The sequence below is a fragment of the Phoca vitulina genome, unplaced genomic scaffold (genome assembly GCF_004348235.1).
Source record: "Phoca vitulina isolate PV1807 unplaced genomic scaffold, GSC_HSeal_1.0 scaffold17, whole genome shotgun sequence".
Lineage (NCBI taxonomy): Eukaryota > Metazoa > Chordata > Mammalia > Carnivora > Phocidae > Phoca > Phoca vitulina.
The window spans coordinates 30,026,739-30,047,710 of record NW_022589720.1 but is presented as its reverse complement, the minus strand read 5'-3'; the positions used below and the strand labels follow the sequence as shown (position 1 = coordinate 30,047,710).

General features: G+C 40.8%; 1 protein-coding gene and 1 non-coding gene across 2 annotated transcripts in view; both read left to right on the top strand.

Moving 5' to 3' along the window:
- Window positions 1-20,972, top strand: part of LIFR (LIF receptor subunit alpha) — a 55,087-nt gene that overhangs the window by 25,096 nt on the left and 9,019 nt on the right. The window contains 11 exon segments of the mRNA XM_032415163.1: window positions 291-420; window positions 844-1,013; window positions 2,862-3,007; window positions 4,208-4,370; window positions 7,105-7,175; window positions 9,834-10,047; window positions 11,596-11,775; window positions 14,539-14,640; window positions 15,229-15,396; window positions 19,054-19,215; window positions 20,332-20,425. Coding sequence (XP_032271054.1) covers window positions 291-420; window positions 844-1,013; window positions 2,862-3,007; window positions 4,208-4,370; window positions 7,105-7,175; window positions 9,834-10,047; window positions 11,596-11,775; window positions 14,539-14,640; window positions 15,229-15,396; window positions 19,054-19,215; window positions 20,332-20,425 — 1,600 coding nt within the window.
- On the top strand, window positions 8,041-8,230 carry LOC116639266. The gene has a single exon (XR_004300787.1). It is a non-coding gene; the product is annotated as a U2 spliceosomal RNA (small nuclear RNA).

Here is a 20,972-nt window from a genome sequence, read left to right as displayed (position 1 = left end):
GGATTTAAGGGGGAAAAAATGTCTTCAGGTTGCTGTTGGGAAGTTTCCAAATGAGCTAGTAGTCATTCTGCAGTATATTTTTGTCCCATCATTTCTAACATAATACGAACTCCAGAAAAACATGCTACAGAAAGCATGGCAATTCCTGCATTGTTCAAAAGGTAAAATCTAAACAATACATTATTTCATTTCTAAAGGAAATTGTACAAAATATAGTTAACATTATGAAACATGTTTTCAGGGAAAATATATGTAACCCATAAGATGTAATTACATTTTTTTCCTATTAGATCCACCTGATATTCCTCAAAAACTGAACTGTGAGACCTATGATTTAAAAGAGATTGTCTGTACTTGGAATCCAGGAAGACCAACTGCATTGGTGGGCCCACGCAATACAAGTTACACTTTATTTGAAAGGTAAAAGTCACCAGGGAAAGATGTCAGCGAGGAGCACTTTGGAGGGTATTAAATGACATAGGGAAATGCGATATCTCATTTATGTTATGAGTAAGATATAAAACCTAATATGCTGTATAAAATTGGATATACCATAAATACTGCAAATGACATGCACACAGACTAGATTCGTATGCTTTTTCTAAAAATCCTAGAAGAGCCCTCAAATATGAACAGAGATTGTTTCTAGGTAATAGGCTTCTGGCCAGTTATTTTCATCTATTTTCTGAATCATATACATTTTCTTTGCCAAGTATATAGTGCATCTAGAATTAGAAATAAAAACTTTTAAAAAAGATTAATTATTAGAAATTTACCCATTCATTTTTTTCCTGAAGTATTTCTCTCTCTTTTAATATTTCTTATTGCTCTCTTAATTCATAGTTTTTCAGGAAAATATGTTAGATTTAAAAGAGTTGAAGCACCAACAAATGAAAGCTATCAGTTATTCTTTCAAATGCGTCCAAATCAAGAAATATATAATTTTACTTTGAATGCTCGCAATCCTCTGGGTCGATCAGAATCAACTATTTTAGTTAACATAACTGAAAAAGGTAAGCTGCTGCATAAACCAGTGTCTTAAAAATAATTTTAGAAGTGGTAAAATGTTTTGAAATTAATGAAAAGTGCTTCTAGGGTTTCCTTTTTATAATTTTCTTTAGAGTTACTTAATATTAATTTTATAAGTTTTATTTAAAAATCCTTAAAATGTATAATTTCAAGTTTCACCATTTTATTGAATTCAGATAAAAATTTGTATGAGACATTTATATAGAAACTTTAAGTGGCTTTATCTAATAGTTTTTGATTCTTGAAAAATTTTTGCCCAATTTTTAAAAGCTTTTTATTTTTTTTTTCAGTCTTTTTATTTTAAAATAATTATAGACTCACAAGTGGTTGCAAAAATAATAAAGCCCCGTGACCTCACGCGGCTTTCTCCACTTGCGACGTCTTACTAACTACAGTACAATTTCCAAATGAGGCAATCGACCCTGATACAATACCACAAACTAGACCAGTGAACTGGACTACTGACCTTGCTCAGTTTTCTCAAGTTTCTGTGTGTGTTCAGAGGCGTGTGTGCGTCGATGTGCTTCTGTGCGGTTGGATCCATGTATAGATTCACGGAACCAACAACACAGTCAAGATACAGAACTGGTCTGTCTCCACGAAGAGACTTCCGCTTGCTGCCCCATTAGCAAACCTTGCCACACTTCCCCGCTACCCACCCCCTACCCCATGCTCCTGCATCCCTGTCCCCAGGCAACATCTACTCAGTTCTTCATCTCTGTGTTTTGTCATTTTGAAGTGTTGTATAAATGGAATCCTACAATACCTAGCCTTTTTTCACTAAGGGTAATGTCCTTGAGATCCATCCAACTTGCTGTGTTTATCAATAAGTGGTTTGTTCCTTCTTATTGCTGATGATTCTGGGACTTTTACCAGCCCTAGTAATATGTAGTTCAAAATAGAAATAAAATATGGTCCTTCTTCTTAGCATTCATTCCCGTGGGCATTCCACTGCGTCGGCTGCATGCAGGCTCTGCAGTCCAGAGGCCTTCTCTTAGAGCCTCTCGGTCAGTGGAGAAAGGCTTAAACCAAATGCATTATAACAGAGCCTAGCAAGTGCTTAGCAACTGATCTTGTTGCCCTATTTGTAGATGTAAGTACACTTCTATTAATTATTCCTTCTTATCATTTTTGTTGTTTCCTGGTTTTTCCTAAGGTCAGAAGAGCTACATTTTGTACTTGAGTGGTAGTGTTTGTATTTGTCTGCCCTCTGCCTTTCGACCTTATTTTCACATGGTTCCTTCTTCCCACTCACATGGGCCTATATGTTCTATCACCAGCATCGTGTGCAGTTTGTTTCACTGTTATACTGTTCTTGCCAAGACCCAATCGGAAATGCTCTTCTGCGTCCGTTTTGCCAATTTTAGTCAGATTCTTCCTTCAAAGCTCATCTTAAGTCCCATCTTCACTCGAAGACTTCCCTACCACACTTGTATCTCAATTCCTGTAGCCGCTGAGAGCTGTACTACACATTTCCAACTTGGCATATATACTCTTGTTCATTGTCTCTCTCTTTTTTTTTGTCACTCTCCAAATAAATTAGGGGTTCCTTAAAGGTAGAGATTATGATCCTACTACCTTTTAGTATTCCTGATGCCAGTCTAGGAACCTTGAATGTGGTTGGTCTGTAAACACTGTTGGCACGATACCAGCAGTAAAAGTGAGGTCTGTGTATGCCACGGGTACTGAGTGGAATATTGTTGATCGATACTAATGGTACCTCTCTTGTTTCTTGTTGGGTTTTTTTTTTTTTTGGTTTTTTTTTTTTTTTATTGTCATTTATTGTATTCTTAAGTAGCTTTTAAAGTAATCTTTACAAATTATATTTACAGTCTGTCCTCGAATTCCTACTTCAATCAAAGTAAAGGATATTAATTCAACCGCTGTTACACTTTCCTGGCATTTACCAGGCAACTTTGGAAAGATTAAACTTTTATGTCAAATTGAAATTAACACAACTAACTCAGTCCAAGAATTGGTAAGATTTTTCTATAAACTTCCTTTGAGGTTACTTTGGATAAAATATTTTTCAAAACTAATTAAAGAAATTGATATGCAGAAGCTCTCAGATGATTTATGATAGAAATTTACTAAGAACTAAGACATTATATATCAATGTAATGACAGCATTATATTTAGCACTTGAAAACAGTTAAAATCCTGGGTATTATAGAACGTGAGTTTGACTTTTACTACTCAGAATGTTACCAGGTCTAGTATAGTACCTGGCACATGGCTGGTACTCAGCAAATTTGTACATGAATGGATAGTTTTTGCTATAACCTTTAGCATCAGTTAATGGACTGATAAGCACCAGAGAGAAGATGCGATTTCTAAAACTGCCAAGTGCAGCAATAGGAGCAAGTTCTAAGTCAGAATGTGGTCGTTATAAGTCAGAACATGACTTTTTAAAATACATTTCAGATACTTAGCTTGACTTTTGTAGTGTACCATCTTGTAATTTGTGGTAAGTCCAAAATAAAAGATATTGTAGTGAAAATACTCATTTGGAAACTTACTGATGATTGCTAGAAAATCAGTCAAATGCCAGAATATAATCCGAAAAACTCCTTTAGAATTCGTAACTGGGAGCTCAGAGGATTTCCTGAGGCATGCAGATCCTCAGATTTGTTCATATTATTTCATTTTAATTTTACATAATTTAAATAAGAATTTGTTGAATATTCTACATGTTTGGCACCATACTAGAGGTTCTAAGTGCCCTATTAAAAAAATGCATAGGATGATGCCTGCCTCAAAGAAGCTTCCAAATATAGCTGACTAATGTACTTAATCTTCAAGGTCATCTTAGATTACTAAAGTATATTAAGGCTTGTTGTATTACCATTAGCCATTGACCAGTGAACAAGATTATATCATCCTTTCTGCATAATTTAATTGATCATTATTACTTAGACCCAGTATTTGAATTAAAATGATACCTAAATATATTGTTACTACAGGGCATAATTTCACAGATTTGATATTTATGTAAAAATTAAAATATTTTGGTGGATGAACTGTCGTTAGTCTTACAAAGGTAAACTCACATGGACATTTAGTCAATTTATGTTATAAATTTGGGTGGTTTATCAAAAAAAGTGTGTGTTTATGTGTTATATATATATGTGGATTCTTACATGACATTACATATACATATTGATTTGCTTTCTAATAGCGGAATGTCACAATCAAAGGAGTAGAAAATTCAAGTTATCTTGTAGCTGTGGACAAGTTAAATCCATATACTATATATACTTTTCGGATTCGCTGTTCTACTGAAACTTTCTGGAAATGGAGCAAATGGAGCAATGAAAAAAAGTATTTAACCACAGAAGCCAGTAAGTTAAGTCAGTGGTTTATAGCTGATTATTACTATGGATCTTGACATTTTACAACTTATTTTTAAAGAAAATGTCACCAAAATGAGTAAAAGGAGAAAGCTTGAATTGCATAATTGTGTAATATCTCCTAGTAAAATATCATCCAGACATCTTAAATGGTGGCTCTAAGGTTTGTGCTCCTACGAGCAGCCGCTTGGCCTGTGTTGTGGGGAAGACCAGGCTTGTCTGCAGGATGTTTACAGCTGTGTCCTAAGATGATGAAGAGGAAACAGACTTGAAACTGTGATGAGATTATGGGTGATTTCTCTGACACTCTTTCCTCCTTTCCTAGAATTTTGGTAACCTATTTAGATGACTTTACTGAAGACAGTTGTTAATAAAGAGAATTTGTTGGAATTTTTATTTGTGACCTAGGCTTGAGAAATGGATGGGGCCAGAGGTCTTGAACTTAGTTTCTGCAGTACACGGAGGTCAAAATAGGTACAAAATTAGGTAACTGGTTTTCTGAGTATGATAATTTCCAAAGATGGAATGAGATTCTATCCTTGAATAATCAGATGTCAGCTTTAAAAGTCAAAAACAAAAAAACTTAGAAATAGGTATAATTTTCGGGAGTCATTCAACAAAAGATAGCAAAAGCTTTATTTGCACTAGATAATATAGGGAATATGAAACTTCTTCCAGGGGCACCTGGGTGTCTCAGTTGGTTAAGCATCTAACTCTTGATTTCAGTTCAGGTCATGATCTCAGTGTCCTGGGATCAAGCCCCACTTCGGGCTCCACACTCAGTGGGCAGTCTGCTTGAGGATTTTCTCTCTCCCTCTCCTTTTGCCCCTCCCCCAGCTTGTGTGCATTCTTCCCCCCCCCAAATAAACGAATCTTCTTAAAAAAACTTCCAAAAAATTAATGAACAACAAAACAAAAAATGATAGATGTTAATCCAGATTTTTGCCTCTCCACATGAAGGAAGGTTAGAGAGATGGGAGAAGCTTTGTGATATATGTAAAAAAAACTATTTGGATCATCAAAACTGAATGCTGTGCATGAGTCCAGTGTATTTAGTTATCCGTTGCTACCTGGCAAATTACCCTAAAATTCAGGGGCTTAAAACAGTAAACATACTATCTCACAGTGAGTATAGGTCAGAAATTGAGAAGCAGGGGCGCCTGGGTGGCTCAGTCGTTAGGCGTCTGCCTTCGGCTCAGATCATGATCCCAGGGTCCTGGGATCGAGCCCCGCATCGGGCTCTCTGCTCTGCGGGAGGCCTGCTTCTCCCTCTCCCACTCCCCCTGCTTGTGTTCCCTCTCTCACTATCTCTCTCTCTGTCAAATAAATAAATTTAAAAAAAATCTTTAAAAAAAAAAAAAAAAAAAGAAATTGAGAAGCAGCTTAGCTGAGTAGCTCTGGCTTATAGTCTCTCATGAGGCCACAGTGTGGACATAGATAGGGGCTGCTGTCTTGCCCAGGGCCAGAGAATCTGTTTTCAAGATGGCTCACACAGTGGCTGTTCCTCACTATGCAGGTCTCTCCATAGTGCTGCAGAGTATCCTCATAACATGGCAGCTAGCTCCTCCTAGACTTAGTGAGTAGGGGGAAAACATGGCAGCCTCCACAATGCCTTTTATGACCTCACCTCAGAAGGGAGCTACCATCGTATCTGTCATACCCTATTGGTCACACAGGCCAGTGCTGTTATGGTGTGGGAGGGGACCACACACAGGCAGGCTTACCAGGAGGTGTGACCAATACTGATCCTTTGGAGACTGGCTACCACAGGAGCTTTTGCCTTCAGTTGATGAGCTGCTGTTGCCAAGAGAAAATACTTTATTTATACCTCACTGAGATTATAGCATTAATTCACTTAACAAATATTTACTGAGGGACGCCTGGGTGGCTCAATCGGTTGAGCGGCTGACTCTTGGTTTTAGCTCAGGTCATGATCTCATGGGTCATAGGATTGAGCCCCACATTGGGCTCCACGCTTAGCAGGGAGTCTGCTTGAAGGTTCTCTCCCTTTCCCCCACCCCATTCGCGTGCATGCTCTTTCAAATAAATAAATCTTAAAAAAAAAAAAATAATGGGCACCCACTATGTGTCAGGAACTGTGGTAGTCACCAGGGATACAGCACTGAATAAAACAGTCTCTGCCCATGGAGTTTATAGGAATAGAGAATTAGAAATAAAGTTTTAGAAATAGTTTGCTGGGTAGTGCCACAGAGAAAAATAAAGCCTAGAAAGGGGACTAGGGAAAGAAGGTGACGGGAGGAGGGGTTGCAATTTTAAATAGGGTAGCTAGAAAAGACCTCACTAGTAAAGTCACATTGGAGCTGAGATAAGGAGGAGAGGAGATGATCCCGGGGAGGAGAGTTTCTGCGCTCGGGAAGAGCAGTCACGGAAAGCACAGGAAGCCTGAGGCAGGTGGTCCAACACGTCTGAGGAGCCCCCGGAAGCCTGTGCTCGGCCCTAGCTGACTTGAGCAAGGGGAGGTAGGAGGATGTGAGACAGAGCAGCATCCCTTAGTCCATTCTAAGGGGCCTCTTGTTTTGTGGGCATTGAGAGCTCAGCTTTTTCATTGTTTCATTTCTGAGTGGCCACTGAACTGCTTCACATTTTTATGGAGAATTCTAAAAATGTAGGGAAAAATCTCAAGCACCACTGTCTCAATTATTGATATTATCAGCTGACATACAATACACATCTTCAGATGCTAACTTTGAAATCTCTTTCCTAGTTCCTTCAAAGGGACCAGATACGTGGAGAGAATGGAGTTCTGATGGAAAAAATTTAATAATCTATTGGAAGGTAAATACCTGATTTTTCCCTGAATATTTACATAACGATATTGGGCTAAACTACTTAACTTACGAATGGTACTTGAGTGATCCAGAAACCCGGGTTTCTGAGACTGGCTCTTCACAGTCCTGCTGCGAATCTAACCTGGCTCCTCCGAACCCCCTGGACTCCTCATCACGCCCCTTTCACCACAGTCAGTTTGGTGAGGATCTTCTCTGACAGCTCTGAGCATTCTTCAGTTTGATTTCATGAAGGCTGTAAAGGACCTCAAGATTTCATGAACTCCATCTCTCTCACTCAAGCCGGAAACATAGCAAGAAGCTACAAGTTAGAATCTCCGTTGTGTTGATGCTATGCTTTTTTCTCCAATGAGTAGGAAACTTTTCACTATCTCATATGTAATTTGTTTTCCTTTAGTTGTATTATTATATGCCACTTAAAAAGGTTTTCATGGTTTTGTACAATTTTTAGATATAATATAAATTGCATTATGGCTTCACTAGTTTTTCTCTACTAGAGCAGACATTTTTGTTGCTCTAATTTTTATCTGATTTGCAAGGATCAAACATCAAAACATCAAACATCAAAAACAAACATTTGTTTTCTATATCAGATTTTATAAGAGCAGTCATAATTGGATTCCTTTAAATAGTGAATTTTGTTATTGATAGTAAAACATTTTTATAAAAATTTGACAGCAGTACAGCTTTGAGTAAAGTCTGTGTGCAAATTCATTGTGAGTTCCGTTGCTTTGTGATGGTCTGTATATGGCTGTGTACCCCTCTTAATCTTGATTGGAAAATCCACTGGCTACTCACAGTTGTCTGTCAGATTTCCTGATGATGTAGTAACAATTATACAGCCACTTCAGTGTGTCATTTCTCAGCCTTTCGGCTAAGATCAAGTGTAGTATCTGTTCTTAACAGTTTAATGCCTGATACGTCCTCTATCCGAAGACAATATATCACACGGGTTTTTGGAATTACGAGAAAGGAGAGGAGCTCACTCTGCCCACTCCACACATCAGCCTAGTGATGCAGGACCATTACTTCAGTGTAGAGAAAGTTTGGGATGTTGTTTAAACTAGATGAATGCCTAACCAAAGATTAAAAATACTGAGGTGATTGTAACTTCAGAGACTAGGTTGATGGTTCTGCTGTTTGCCAAGGAGGAGCATATTTGGGTGGAAAATGAAATTGTTTGGGGTTGACTTTTTCAAAATGTATTCTAAAAATATGTGCCACTGGGATGTCCAAGTAGAGTCTAAGAGGTGGTGGTTTGGTGTGAGGCTCTGGAGTTCAGGGGAGAAGTCAGAGCTAAAGACACAGCTTTGAGTAGCATGTAAGTGGGATCACTCAGGGAGAGCATGCAGGGTGGAAAGAGGCCAAGGATGGACCCCTAGGTCTAGGTGATAGCAGCGTATAAAGGACCAGCAAAGGAGGAGCATCCAGCAGAGGAGAGTGGGAAGGTTAGAGGACAGGAAGACCAGAAAAAAATGGTAAAGCAGAAGCCAAGGGTGGGGATTCTGTGAAGGAGTGAGCGGTCAGCAGCGTCACACGAAGCCCGTGAGCCTTAGGATGGTAATGGGTCCAATAGACCAGGCCATCAGGGAGTCACTGTTACAGAGCAGTGTTTTCAGCGGAGTATTAATATCAAGGTCAGTCTGGATCAGAGGGTCCCGTGCATTGTCGTATAGTCTTGAAAAGCAGTTCAGCTCCACAAATAAAAAGGTTTGAATGTTTCCTTATATCCAGTAAGTCTACTTTGGAAATCCACATTAAAGAATTAATCCTAACTATGAAAAAGAAAAAAGTGGCATGAAAAGGTACACCAAAGTATTATTTTAGTATTGTGAAAAGTTGGAAACAACTTAAATTTCATTTATTTAAGGAATATTCAAGTAAACTACTAAAAATACTACATAAAATATAAAGCCATTAAAGTGTATATATTATGAACAAATATATTATAGAAAGGTGAAAAAAGATAAAATTGTACGATTAAAACAATGTTAATTAAAAAATCTACATCTTAGAAAAACAACTTGAAGAAAATATCAAAATGTAAGAGTATTTAAGAAATGGGAATATGGGAGCATTTTACAATTTTTTTTTTTAACTTTTATATAGTTTCCAAATTTTCTGGTAATGGGCATGTACTATTTTAAGAAAATAATAAATATTTTTTAAAAACTATGATGCCATAATTTTTTTTTAAGTTGTATTTATTTAAGTATTCTCTACCAGCATGGGGCTCAACTCATGACCCTGAGATCACGAGTCACATGCTGCACTGGCTGAGCCAGCCAGCCACCCTGATGCCATAATTTTTTATGTTTTGTTTGATAGAGCAGTCATTCCTGTTACTTTTTTTGTTTTGCTTCTGAAAAATGTGAGGCTAAGACTGGTTTGCATTTCCTTAATTTTTAAATTTCTCTGCGCTCTTATTGCTTACGGTAAGTATAGTTTTTCTTTAGCATCACTTCCCTGATCTATCCTGGCCTCGGTGCCTCTTAAATCTGTGTTTGACACCGTTCACAACTCCCTTGATTCTGCTGTTACCTTGTCATGATTGATGTGGTGCCTGGTTTAGACTTGATAGTCTTGCCTCATCACACGGCCGGTTTTGCAGGTTTCTTGACAGAACTTATTTTTCTGTTTCTCATAGCCTTTACCCATTAATGAAGCGAATGGGAAAATACTTTCCTATAATGTATCATGTTCACTCGATGAGGAGACACAGTCCCTTTCTGAGATCCCTGATCCTCAACACAAGGCAGAACTACAACTTGATAAAAATGACTACATCATCAGTGTGGTGGCAAAAAATTCTGTTGGCTCATCGCCACCTTCTAAAATAGCTAGTATGGAAATTCCGAACGGTGAGTACTTAAGGTAATGTAGTATATAAGAACAGGAAATTAAAGTGAAACATTTTAAGGGGTGTTCGCTTGCTCTTATAAGGTCAGCTCTCTTCTCATATCCCCTGCTGCTGCTGATCCATGAAGAGGAACAAGCCAATTAATGTCCAGAATTCACTGAGAGACAGCAGTTATTCATCCTTAGGGATGACTCCAGACTCTGTGCTGTTGGATAAAATAATGAGTGTACCCAGTTACTTTAGTGCATAGTGTTGGAGAGTTGTGGTGGTAGATATTACTCTTAGTAGGAAATGTTTCAGCCATTTATTTCTCCTAAGACCACGGGAGCTGATGCTGTATCAGCTGGGCTGTTTTACAAATGTCAGGCAGGAAAAATAATACGTATTTTTAATGGCGGCTTTGTCGACAAGACATTCTTTATTAATAGGAACCCTTTATTGATAAATTCTTTTTAAAGTCTAAATTAGATCTTCAATATAAGCTTTAAAAAGTCACCATGGTGCAATTTTAAAATTAACTTAGTGCCTTTCTTTAAATGTATTACCAGTAATCCATAATATTTAATCCATAGCCACTTCTGCCTCTTAGGTCATTCCTCTTCCAGATCATTCCCTGCTCCCCCCCCCATTTTGCTGTCCTGTCCCAAAATGGGGGTGCCTGCCTATGACCACCCACTCCTAAAGGAAGAAAAGTTGGTGGATCTGGTTAGGGTCCTCCAAGTATCTTTTCAACTCTTTTTTTTTTTTAGATTTTATTTATTTATTGGAGCGAGAGAGAGAGAGAGCACAGTGGGGGAGGGTGGGGCAGAGGGAGAGGGAGAAGCAGGCTCCCTGCTGAGCAAGGAGCCCAACACAGGACTCGATCCCAGGACCCTGGGATCATGACCCAAGCTGAAGGCAGACGCCTAACCGGCTGAGCCACCCAGGCACCCCTGGTCCCACAGCTTTTTGATCCCGCTGCATGTCAGCCGATTCTCCATTCCTCAGCCCGTCTCCAGGAGCCCCTTCAGCCCACCCATAGGCTTGAGAGGAAGAGAAGGGCTGGTCCATCCACTTGCTCACCACTCGTTATCGTGCTCCTACTCTGTAGGTCTGGCCCCGGGGTTGGGGTTGCAGGCACAGGCCCCCGCCCACTCTCTCAGAGCTCACATCCGTAGTGGGCGAGGAGAAGAGAGATTGGGACTGGCCACTCATGCTCTGCTCCTGCCTGCCCCCTGTGCTGCTGCCCTCCTCTAGTGCCCGCACGCCCTCAGCCCCGTCCGTCCTGGCCCTGACCTGCACACCCCAGCATGCTGCGTCACCACCTGTCCGAGGTGCCCTTGCATTACTTTTTCCAGCTTCTGAGTTTATCTGTACATCTGGGTAATTATCTTTTTACAGCAAAAATAACAGAGCAACACTTCTAAACTTTGCTAGAGGTTTATCTAGTTTGAGCACTCTTAAAATTTCTGTCCAATGAAATAGTTTTTCTAACTCCTGCCCATTTTCATGAGATTTACTTCTGTTATTGTTTTTAATACAAGTAACATGTACTTCTTTCTTGTTGAAGATGATCTCAAAGTGGAGCAGGCTGTCGGAATGGGAAATGGAATTCTCCTCACTTGGAATTACGATCCCAATATGACCTGTGACTATGTTATTAAATGGTGTAACTCATCTCGGTCTGAACCCTGCCTTATGGACTGGAAAAAAGTCCCTTCAAACAGCACTGAAACTGTAATAGAATCTGGTAAGATAAACTCAGAGTTGCCTCTCAGTGAAAGCTGTTACAAAATATTTTTAAAAGAGCAATACATGGTGTGACTGGGTATAATGAGTGATCATTTCCCCCTTACCACTGGAGTGGGTGTGAATTGACCTTTCTGGAAAGTGCTTTGTAGCAGTATGTGTATCAAAGGGTTTGTATCTTTTTAATCTAGTAATTGTCTAGGAATTCATTCTAAGAAATAATCAGAGAGCAACACAGGATTGCATCTAAGAAGGTTCACCGTAGTGTTATTTATAATCACAAAAATTGAAACCCCAAATAGCAAATAGGAGAATGAGTAAATTACAGTGTATCTGTAAAGTGGAATGTTAAGTAGCAGCCCAGATTGCGACAAAGCAATGGAGGAATGCTCCTGAAGAAAGGAGACCATGAAGCCCTAAGCAGTGTGGTCTCACCCCTCGTCCTTGGCCTCTGTTGCCCAAGCGCAGGTTACTGGGCAGAGCCGAGAACAAAGGCCTTGCTTCCATCACCACTGATGTCGGGCAAGGGGCATCCGTGTGGCAGGGGGCACAGTGTGTGGTGGGGCGGGGGGGGCAGTGCCCAGCGCCTGACTGTTGACAAGCCAGGAGTCCTGTAAGGGGAGCTGCTTCTGCTAGGAGCAGCCTAAAGTTCAGCCATGAGGAGTGTGTAGTAACCTGCAGGCTGATGCAGCCTGGTCCTTGGATATCACAGCCCTGTTTCCACCATCATTGTCCCTTCTGAGTAGCTGGTGAGTGTTTCGTGCCTCTACCCTGGGGAATTCTGGGCTGGTCCAAGTGCAGTGGTGTTTACCCTTGGGAATTCTAGAACCTGCCGCCTTGGTGGTGATGCTCCTCCGAGTCATTCCTCTGTCCTGGTTCTCCCTTAACGTTGAGGTGAAGCTCAGGAGAGCAAGCAGCTGCTGATACTTCTCTCCCAGGAGCCAGTGCTACCCACTTATTTCACCATCAGATGGTGAAGATGAGTCCCATCCAGTAGATTACTCCAAGTGGGTTTAGATTATTTGCCAGTTCTACTTGAAATACTTGATGGTCCCTTTATCCTTTCTTAGAGCCTGCCTCCCTTATCAGGGTACCTGGCACACCCCACCCTCCTCTCCTGCACCTCCCCTTTGCACTCCCCCCACCTGTAGCTGCCTAACCTTATGCCAGCCTCGTCAACGCCATGTGAATTCTCGTCCCTTTTCCACCTCTCTCACCTGGGCTTTGAGAATAACCAGGGTGGACTGGGGCAGGCTCGGTGGTGTGGAGAGGGTTCTCCTTAGAGTGCCTGGGGACAGAGATTTCATCTGAGACCTGTAGGATGAGAGGGAGAACCTCCCGTGTCACGGCAGATGAGCAGAGAGGCCCCACAGTGGTTGAGAAAGGCTCGGAGAAGTCAGGTGACTTGCCCAAGTTCACAGAACCAGCGTGTGACAGCACCAGGATTCAAATTCAAAGCAGTTCAGAGCCTCAGGAGACCAGGAATTGTCTCTTTTATTGACTGCTGCTGGGACAGCGCATGGCTACAGGAGATACTTCTTGTCCCTTCCTCAACCTAGTCATCTATTCATTCAACTGTCCTGTCTATTTATGACCTCAAAACACAGAAGTAATGCCATAACCCCCACTCGGGCTCTTTTTCTTTTTAAGGCAGCAGAACCCTATAGAATATTGATATATTTCATTGTGACACTAGGTACAGATTTACTAACCTACATGCAGATTAAAATAACCTCAGGCATGCCTGTCCCCAAAGAAAAAAGTTACAAACTGATTTTAGAGGTTGGCCATCTCACTTTTGAGCTTGTAGAACCACTGATGTTCCGTGGGAATGTAATTGAAGAACTGGTGCTCTCACCACACCAGAAGAGTTGCTTTCCACTAATTAAATGCAATCCCACATGCTGCCATTTACCCCCCTGGCAGTATGTTCTTCCTGGACCACCACTGATGAGCTCCTCATTGCCTTTTAAGGCCCTGTTCAGATGTCACTTCTTGATGGCTTTTCGTGATATTCTTAGGCTCATTTGGTCCCATGGTAAAGGTGCCCCAGCCTGTGATAGGTCCCTGTAGTCTAGAACATTGTGTCTTGGTTACCCCCATTCATCTGTCTCCCCAGCACTCTGCAAGCCTTTCCAGGCCATGGGCCATACTGTGTCCACCTTTGTGTTCCCAACATTTCAAACATTGCATTGTGTCGAGGTATTTCAAAAGGGGCTTTTTGAACTGAAGTTAAGATGCTTCTCTTGCGTGTCTTGTGAAATTAACTCAAGGGCACTAAATAGCAATGCTATATAGAGAAACAGACTTTATGGGCCAGCATACCTTGAAGCAGCAAGGTAGAGTGGAAAGGTTGGTATCTGCTTTTTGGCTAGGGCAGGAAGGGCTTTCCAGAGGCTTGACATGGACCTGGGATTGGCTAGTAAACTGACCCTGGCCCAAATCTGGAAAGAAGTCATCATTGCTTGATCTAAAGAAACAAAATGAAAGCCTTGACCGCTGTTTTCTCCCTTCAAGGCCACATCATGTTATAATACTGTTCGTTACAACAGAAGTGAATTTGTTTGTTTAATTTTTCTTCAGTCATTTTTCACTCTGAATATTTATCAATTTTGAAAATATGGCTGTATTTTTTTATGATAAGAAAACATCTTTAAAATTAGCTTTGGAAATTTCAGAATAAGTGACTATAAGTTTGATATTTCTAAAATAGATGTTCATAGTAATATGTACTTAATGAAAGTTAATTGTGTTCCTCCTGTAGATCAGTTTCGACCAGGTGTAAGATACAATTTTTTTCTGTATGGGTGCAGAAATCAAGGATATCAGTTATTACGTTCTATAATTGGATATATAGAAGAACTGGGTAAGTTAAGTGGGTAAGTTTTCTTAAGAGTCCAAGGTAACAGGAGAAATTAGAAATCAACAGCAGTTGCAAGATTGAATTCTAAAAATAGATTGAATTGACATGTTTAGTTCAAGGAAGGAAAAGTAATTTGTATGATAAACTTAAAATTACTCGTGATTATGTAAACTTCATTTCTTTAATGTTTATATTTCACAATTTTACTGTTGTCATTGAGGAAATGAAATCCTAATTTTGATGTCAAAGAGATTTAATTTGCACTTCCAACACGTTTAATAAAACCATTAACTTCAAGACCGTGTACAGAGGGGAAACACAATTCTGTGTGAGTAGCCGCTTACAGATTTTGCCGAGGGTGCTTCCCCGGGTGTGTATGTTGTGAGACCCCCCTGTGTGCCTCTGGTCATTAGCATGCGAGCTTCACAGGAGCAGGGCTTGTGAGAGCATCTCTGAAAGTGCGACTTACTAGAGAATAAAGGTCTCATCCCAGATTCAGTTATTTTTGAGGATACAACTCTCATTAAATGTTGGTGTCTTACCCTGTACCCATAAGCTCTCCTTTAGCTGTGGATGCTTTTCCCTTTACAGCTCCGATTGTTGCGCCGAATTTTACTGTTGAGGATACATCCGCAGATTCCATATTAGTAAAATGGGAAGATATTCCTGTGGAAGAGCTCAGAGGCTTTTTAAGAGGATATTTATTTTATTTTGAAAAAGGAGAGAGAGACACATCCAAAATAAGGGGTTTGGAATCAGGTAAGTCACTTACTACAGCGAGAACAGTATTTTCTAGAAGTTCTCATTAACCCCCCCCCACACACAAAAAAAACAAGACAGAAAACAAAAACAAAAAAACAAGGAAAGAAAAAGAAGTGCTGCTGAGTAATGTAATACCGGTTTCTAAAACTGAAAAATAGGTAAATGAAAATGTATGAATATGAGAATTTTAGGACTTTAGTATGTGATAAATGACATGTACTATCTTTCATTTAAATTATTCTGCAGACTGATTATAAACCCCATAGGACAGAGACCATCTCTTAGCAATCTTGTTTGATGCATAAAATAGCATCTCACATAGGTTATTTAAAAAAAAAAAAAAGTCTTTCTAAAAAATTCTAATAATGGAGCAGAAAAGCTCAGGAACCCAAAGAAGGGCTCCGGAGCCTTGCTATTATCTGACAAAGAGCCGTCCGCACAGTTAGCTGTGGACTTGATGAGCTGGCAAGCTTAACTGACTTAACTGGGGACGTGTGCATCTACTAGATCTTTAAAAGTACAGTCAGTCGTTGACAGTTGGTAAGCGTATGTCCAAAAGACCATAGAGAATTTTCAGATTTACATATACAGAAGTGTTTATGCAGACTTCTGGCCTCTCCTTAAATTATATTTCTGTTGGGAGTCAGATGTTTCCTATACATAGCCACATAACACAAGCATATCATCTTTTCATTTTGAGAGCTCTCCTTTCCCTTAATGACCTCACCTCAGAAAAAAACCATTTTAATTATTTAATGCCTGTCCGACAAGCCGAGACCACAGTGCTGCATGCAGATGCTGACTGGGCTTTAGCTAAGGCACTTTCCTGCGCAGCGGCATTAGATGTGCCCCTCCCCCACACCACTAAGGTCTGCATTTCCTGAACCTTCACAGTTGCCTGTGAATGAGAAAAACCCTACATACAAAGTTTTACAAATATCCAGAGTCTAGTGAAATTTTTCTCCAGATGTTCAGAAATTTTACACTTGTACCAGTTAAAATTCTAGCATCTAGACTTCCATTTAGACATGATGGATTGGTCACTAAAGTTAAAGAGGAAAAAAAAGCATAAAGCCACAAAAACAAAGAGAACCAGACAGGCAAGAGTACACCACATTCGGACATTTTGGGTGTGATGGAGTGGGACAGATGACCTGGAGGATGGTGAAATCTAGGTGGACATTCAGGCTTCGGCGAGAAATAATTTGACTCATCCTGTGGGCCAGGATTGGAGGCTGGTGGTTAGGATGGATATGGGCTGAACAGTGAGGGCTGACTGAAAGTCTGTAAGGAGCAGTGAGAACCCCCAAGTCGTACACGGACTTCATGCAGCTAACGTGAGTGCTTGCTCTCCTGCCTGAAGACAAACTGAACCAGAGAGCCTCCAAAGAGGGGGACAACCTAGTGAGCAGTGTGACCTTCCCTGCCTCTCCTTCCTCTAAAGGAAGCTAATAGGACATCTTCAGCTAGGCCTATTTCCCCGGATGAGATTAGAGGGTCTTTCTTTGGAAAAAGAAAATGGTCCCTGAGGAAAGACATGAAAGGTGCTGATACTGGGGGGCTGTCCCAGTGAAAGGCCAGAAATTGACTGGTCATTCCCCACCAGTGGTAAGTGAAGCCCACCAACCAATAAGCTCCACCCGTTCACAGTGACCTTCCAGTGGCCCACTCTTAACCATGACTAGCAGCCAGGGATAACCACATGGTTGAGAAAGATTCTAACATGGGGACAGAAACCAGAAGGAATTAGAGAAAACAGATTCAGCATAGGGAAACAAATTTAAAACAAAAAACAAAACTATCCTCACATAGTTGGGATTCCCTGTATTTATTGAAAGGACCTGATGTTATAAAAAAGAACAGTCAGAAGATAGGTAAGAACTCATCAAAATTAAAAATACAATCAAAGAAAATTTTAAAGAATTAAATAGAAGATAGAGAAATTAAATGGGAGAGAAATTCTTCCCCAAATTAGACAAATGCTGAGGAGAAAACTTGGAGTAGAAAGCTGAGGAAGTTGGAGTACATGGAGACCTGTGCTGTCATGGGGTTCGGGGGAGGGGGGAATGGAAGGAAATTAACCAAAGAAAGCGTAAGAATATATCCCAGGACATAAAGACTAGGATACACAGAGTAAAAACACCCACTAAGTACACAGTAAGGTAAATAGAAAAAAAGTCTACACCAAGGTAGGTTGTCATGAATTTCCCGAGCACCTCATACATAAAGAATAAGTCCTAGAAACAGAAAAGTCGCTCAGGTGCAAGGCCTCAGGAATGGAAGGGGCCTTGGACTTCTCAGCAGCACAGCAGATGCTGGAAGATAGCACGGCCATGTCTTCAAGATACCAAGTGAAAATTCTTTCCAGCCTAGCAGTCTGTTCTGTCAGTGGCAGCCAGTGAGAGAGCAGAATGAAGGCATTTTCAGACCCGTCGAGCTGCAGATACTTCCTTCCCCGTGTCCCCTTCTCAGGCGCTGGTTCTAGAACAGTGGGTCAGCCTAGGAAGCAAGCAGGACAGGGAGGTCCAGGAGGGCGGGAGCTGGGAAGGCCTGGGTCTGGAGCGGATACCCTGGGGAGGGGGCCCTGGGAGGACGTGGGCTGGGGTTGAGTGGCCAGTCATGGCACTGGGATTTTGTTGCGTTGGGCCATGTGGAAAATCGCATTGAATATTCACAGGAGGATGTGGAAGGAATTAGGGATTGGTACATTAAGCAAATGAGGAAAAAACGTAATTAAAACAACAGAAAAATAAGGGAAACATGAGCAGACCAAGCAATTTGTCTAGCAGGAATCCACACTTTTACAATCACAGTAACATAAACACTGCATTTCCCAAACCTTGTGGTGTGTCTGTGAATGATGTGGGATGGGAGGGAGATGGGGTGTTGAGAACACTGAAGCTGCACCTTTTTTGTAGGACATGCATACATAATGTCTAAAAGTTTTAAATCAAGGCACTGCCAGTGTGAGTTTATCTCAAAACATGGAAGTTAAATACCCAAAGAAACAGGCGATGGGGTTTGGCGGGGAAGGTGCGAGCAGGGAGCTGCTACTTTGTGGTGTTAGCCATTTAGCATTTAGTGCTGTTCAGTTTTTCAGACTACTGTCTTCCATTATTTTGATTAAAACTTTAAAACAGTAGTTTAAACAATTCTTCATACTTCTTTTGAGATGATTCAAAGGCTTCCCGGCTAGCGGCTCATTTGAGACTCGGTGTGCTCTTCTCCCTCAGGTCTCTCACTGCACTCAGGCAGGATGGGCCCCAGGCCCAGCAGCCCCCACCCCAGCGGGTGGTGGTGCACTTTCATGCCCTGAGGAAGAGAAGGGACTTTGATTATCTGCCATATGCCAGGATTATTCTAGAGAATGTATGAAAACTTCACACAGCCCCAGGGAGGGAAGTTGTGATGGTTTGTGTCATGGGTTAGAGAAACTCAAGTTCCGAGTAATTTCCATACTAGGTCCAGACCACATGGCTACTAACTGGCAGAGGTAGAACTTGGACGTGGGTCTCGCTGACTCCACAGGCCCTGGCCGTGAGGGTAGCCAGCAGCCACTCATTTGAAAGGGATGTGGGTAGAACAGGTATAAAGAACTAGGGGTTTAAAAAATGGTGTAGAGATCAGTAATAATAATCTTCCCTTTAAAAATAGGTCGGTCTGACATAAAGGTTAAGAATATTACTGACCTATCCCAGAAGACACTGAGAATTGCTGATCTTCAGGGTAAAACAAGTTACCATCTGGTCTTGCGAGCCTACACGGATGGTGGCATGGGCCCAGAGAAGAGCATGTTTGTGGTGACGAAGGAAAATTGTAAGTTAATTATTGCTGTTGGGGTGCTTTCCTACTTAAATGCATAAGGTTTGAGCAAGTTTTGTTTATGTAGGATCCCCCTTTTTTAAAATTTCATGTGTTGCATGTTTATAGCGGGTAGCCAGCAGTGTTAAAAGGCCACGGGATGAATTCATGTTTATTCTTGTCAGTTATTTGAAGCTGTTTCCTAAGAGTACTTAAGAAATTAATGCATGAAGGATATATCTTAAGTCCGGAGTTCTAAATTCATGTTGAATCTATATAAAGCTGACCCACTTTAACATTTTTTTATAAGATTTTATTTATTTGAGCATGTGTGTGTGCAAGCAGGGGGAGGGGCAGAGGAGAGAAAGAATCTCAAGCAGACTCCCCACTGAGCTGGGAGCCCGATGCAGGGCTCGATCTCACAACCCCAAGATCATGACCTGAGCCAAAATCAAGAGTTGGACCCTCAACCGACTGAGCCACCCAGGTGCCCCCCACTTTAACATTTTTTCGCCCTATTCTAAATGTGATTTTTAACATATCCAGGGAGGAGTGGAAGAAATATCCTTTAAAAAACTATAAACCCCAGCATTCACAACTTGGAGACGGAGAGTGGGGAAGATGGGCTTGACTGTCCGCAGTGAAGAGCTTGAGTTGGATCACGCCATATTCTCTAGCCCCAAGTTGGACTTCACACACACTCTTAAATAAAGCACCATGAGGATATGGTTCTCAGCAGGGGGCCGTTATGCCTCGTAGGGGACACTTGGCAGAGTCTGGTGACAGTTTTGGATCTCAGAACTGTGAGGTTCTACAGGGATCTAGTGGGTAGAAGCCCAGGGTTGCGGCTGAACTGCCTACAGTGCGCACAGTAGCCCCACACACAGGGAAGAAGAATCCGGCCTCACGTGTCAATAGCGCTCAGCCCCGTTCTAAAGAATTTAAGTACTAGTGTAAAAATTATTAAAATGCGTGAAGGTCATATTTTAATAGTTTTTCAGTGTCCCCGGAGCAGGTAGGATTTTTTTTTTCTTTAAATAATCTATCAGTTTAAGTATCTTCTAATACAAATTTATTCTGTATGTCCTGCTTAAAATGGTGATTTGGATATATCCAATATTCTCTTTTCAGCTGTGGGATTAATTATTGCCATTCTCATACCAGTGGCAGTGGCTGTCATTGTGGGAGTGGTGACGAGTATCCTTTGCTACCGGAAACGAGAATGGTAATGGTACCTGCATTTCCTCTTGCTGTTGTGTTCTGAAGAGCATGATTATTCAGTTCATGAGTTAAGAAAGAAGTGCTTGGTTGAAACTAGTCGGTAAAAAATGTTGGCTTAGTCTGAATTAATATTGGATTTAATATTAAGCAAGAATTATTGAAAGGTTTTTAAAGTAATAAAGTAAAAGGTAAACTTTCTCCTACTGTATTTACTCATGATTTAAAGTAATAGCAGATGTACTAAAAATACTTATAGGCATAAATATGGCAATAGCTATATGCAAGATTACTGATTAGGATCACACTTGTCCTGATGACTTATTTAGAAAATATTGTCATTTACTCATTTATTTAGCAAATATGAATGACTCCTCCCACGTGAAGAATAATACAGTGGGTGAACTAAATAAGTGTGATCCTTATAGACATTGAGCATAGTGGGGAAAGGTGGGCATTAATAATCATCCAGTAACCACATGCTTATAAAGTATGTGTGTACCAGGAAGGTCACTGGGCACCATGAAGGGAATAAGAGGGGGAACCATGTCACC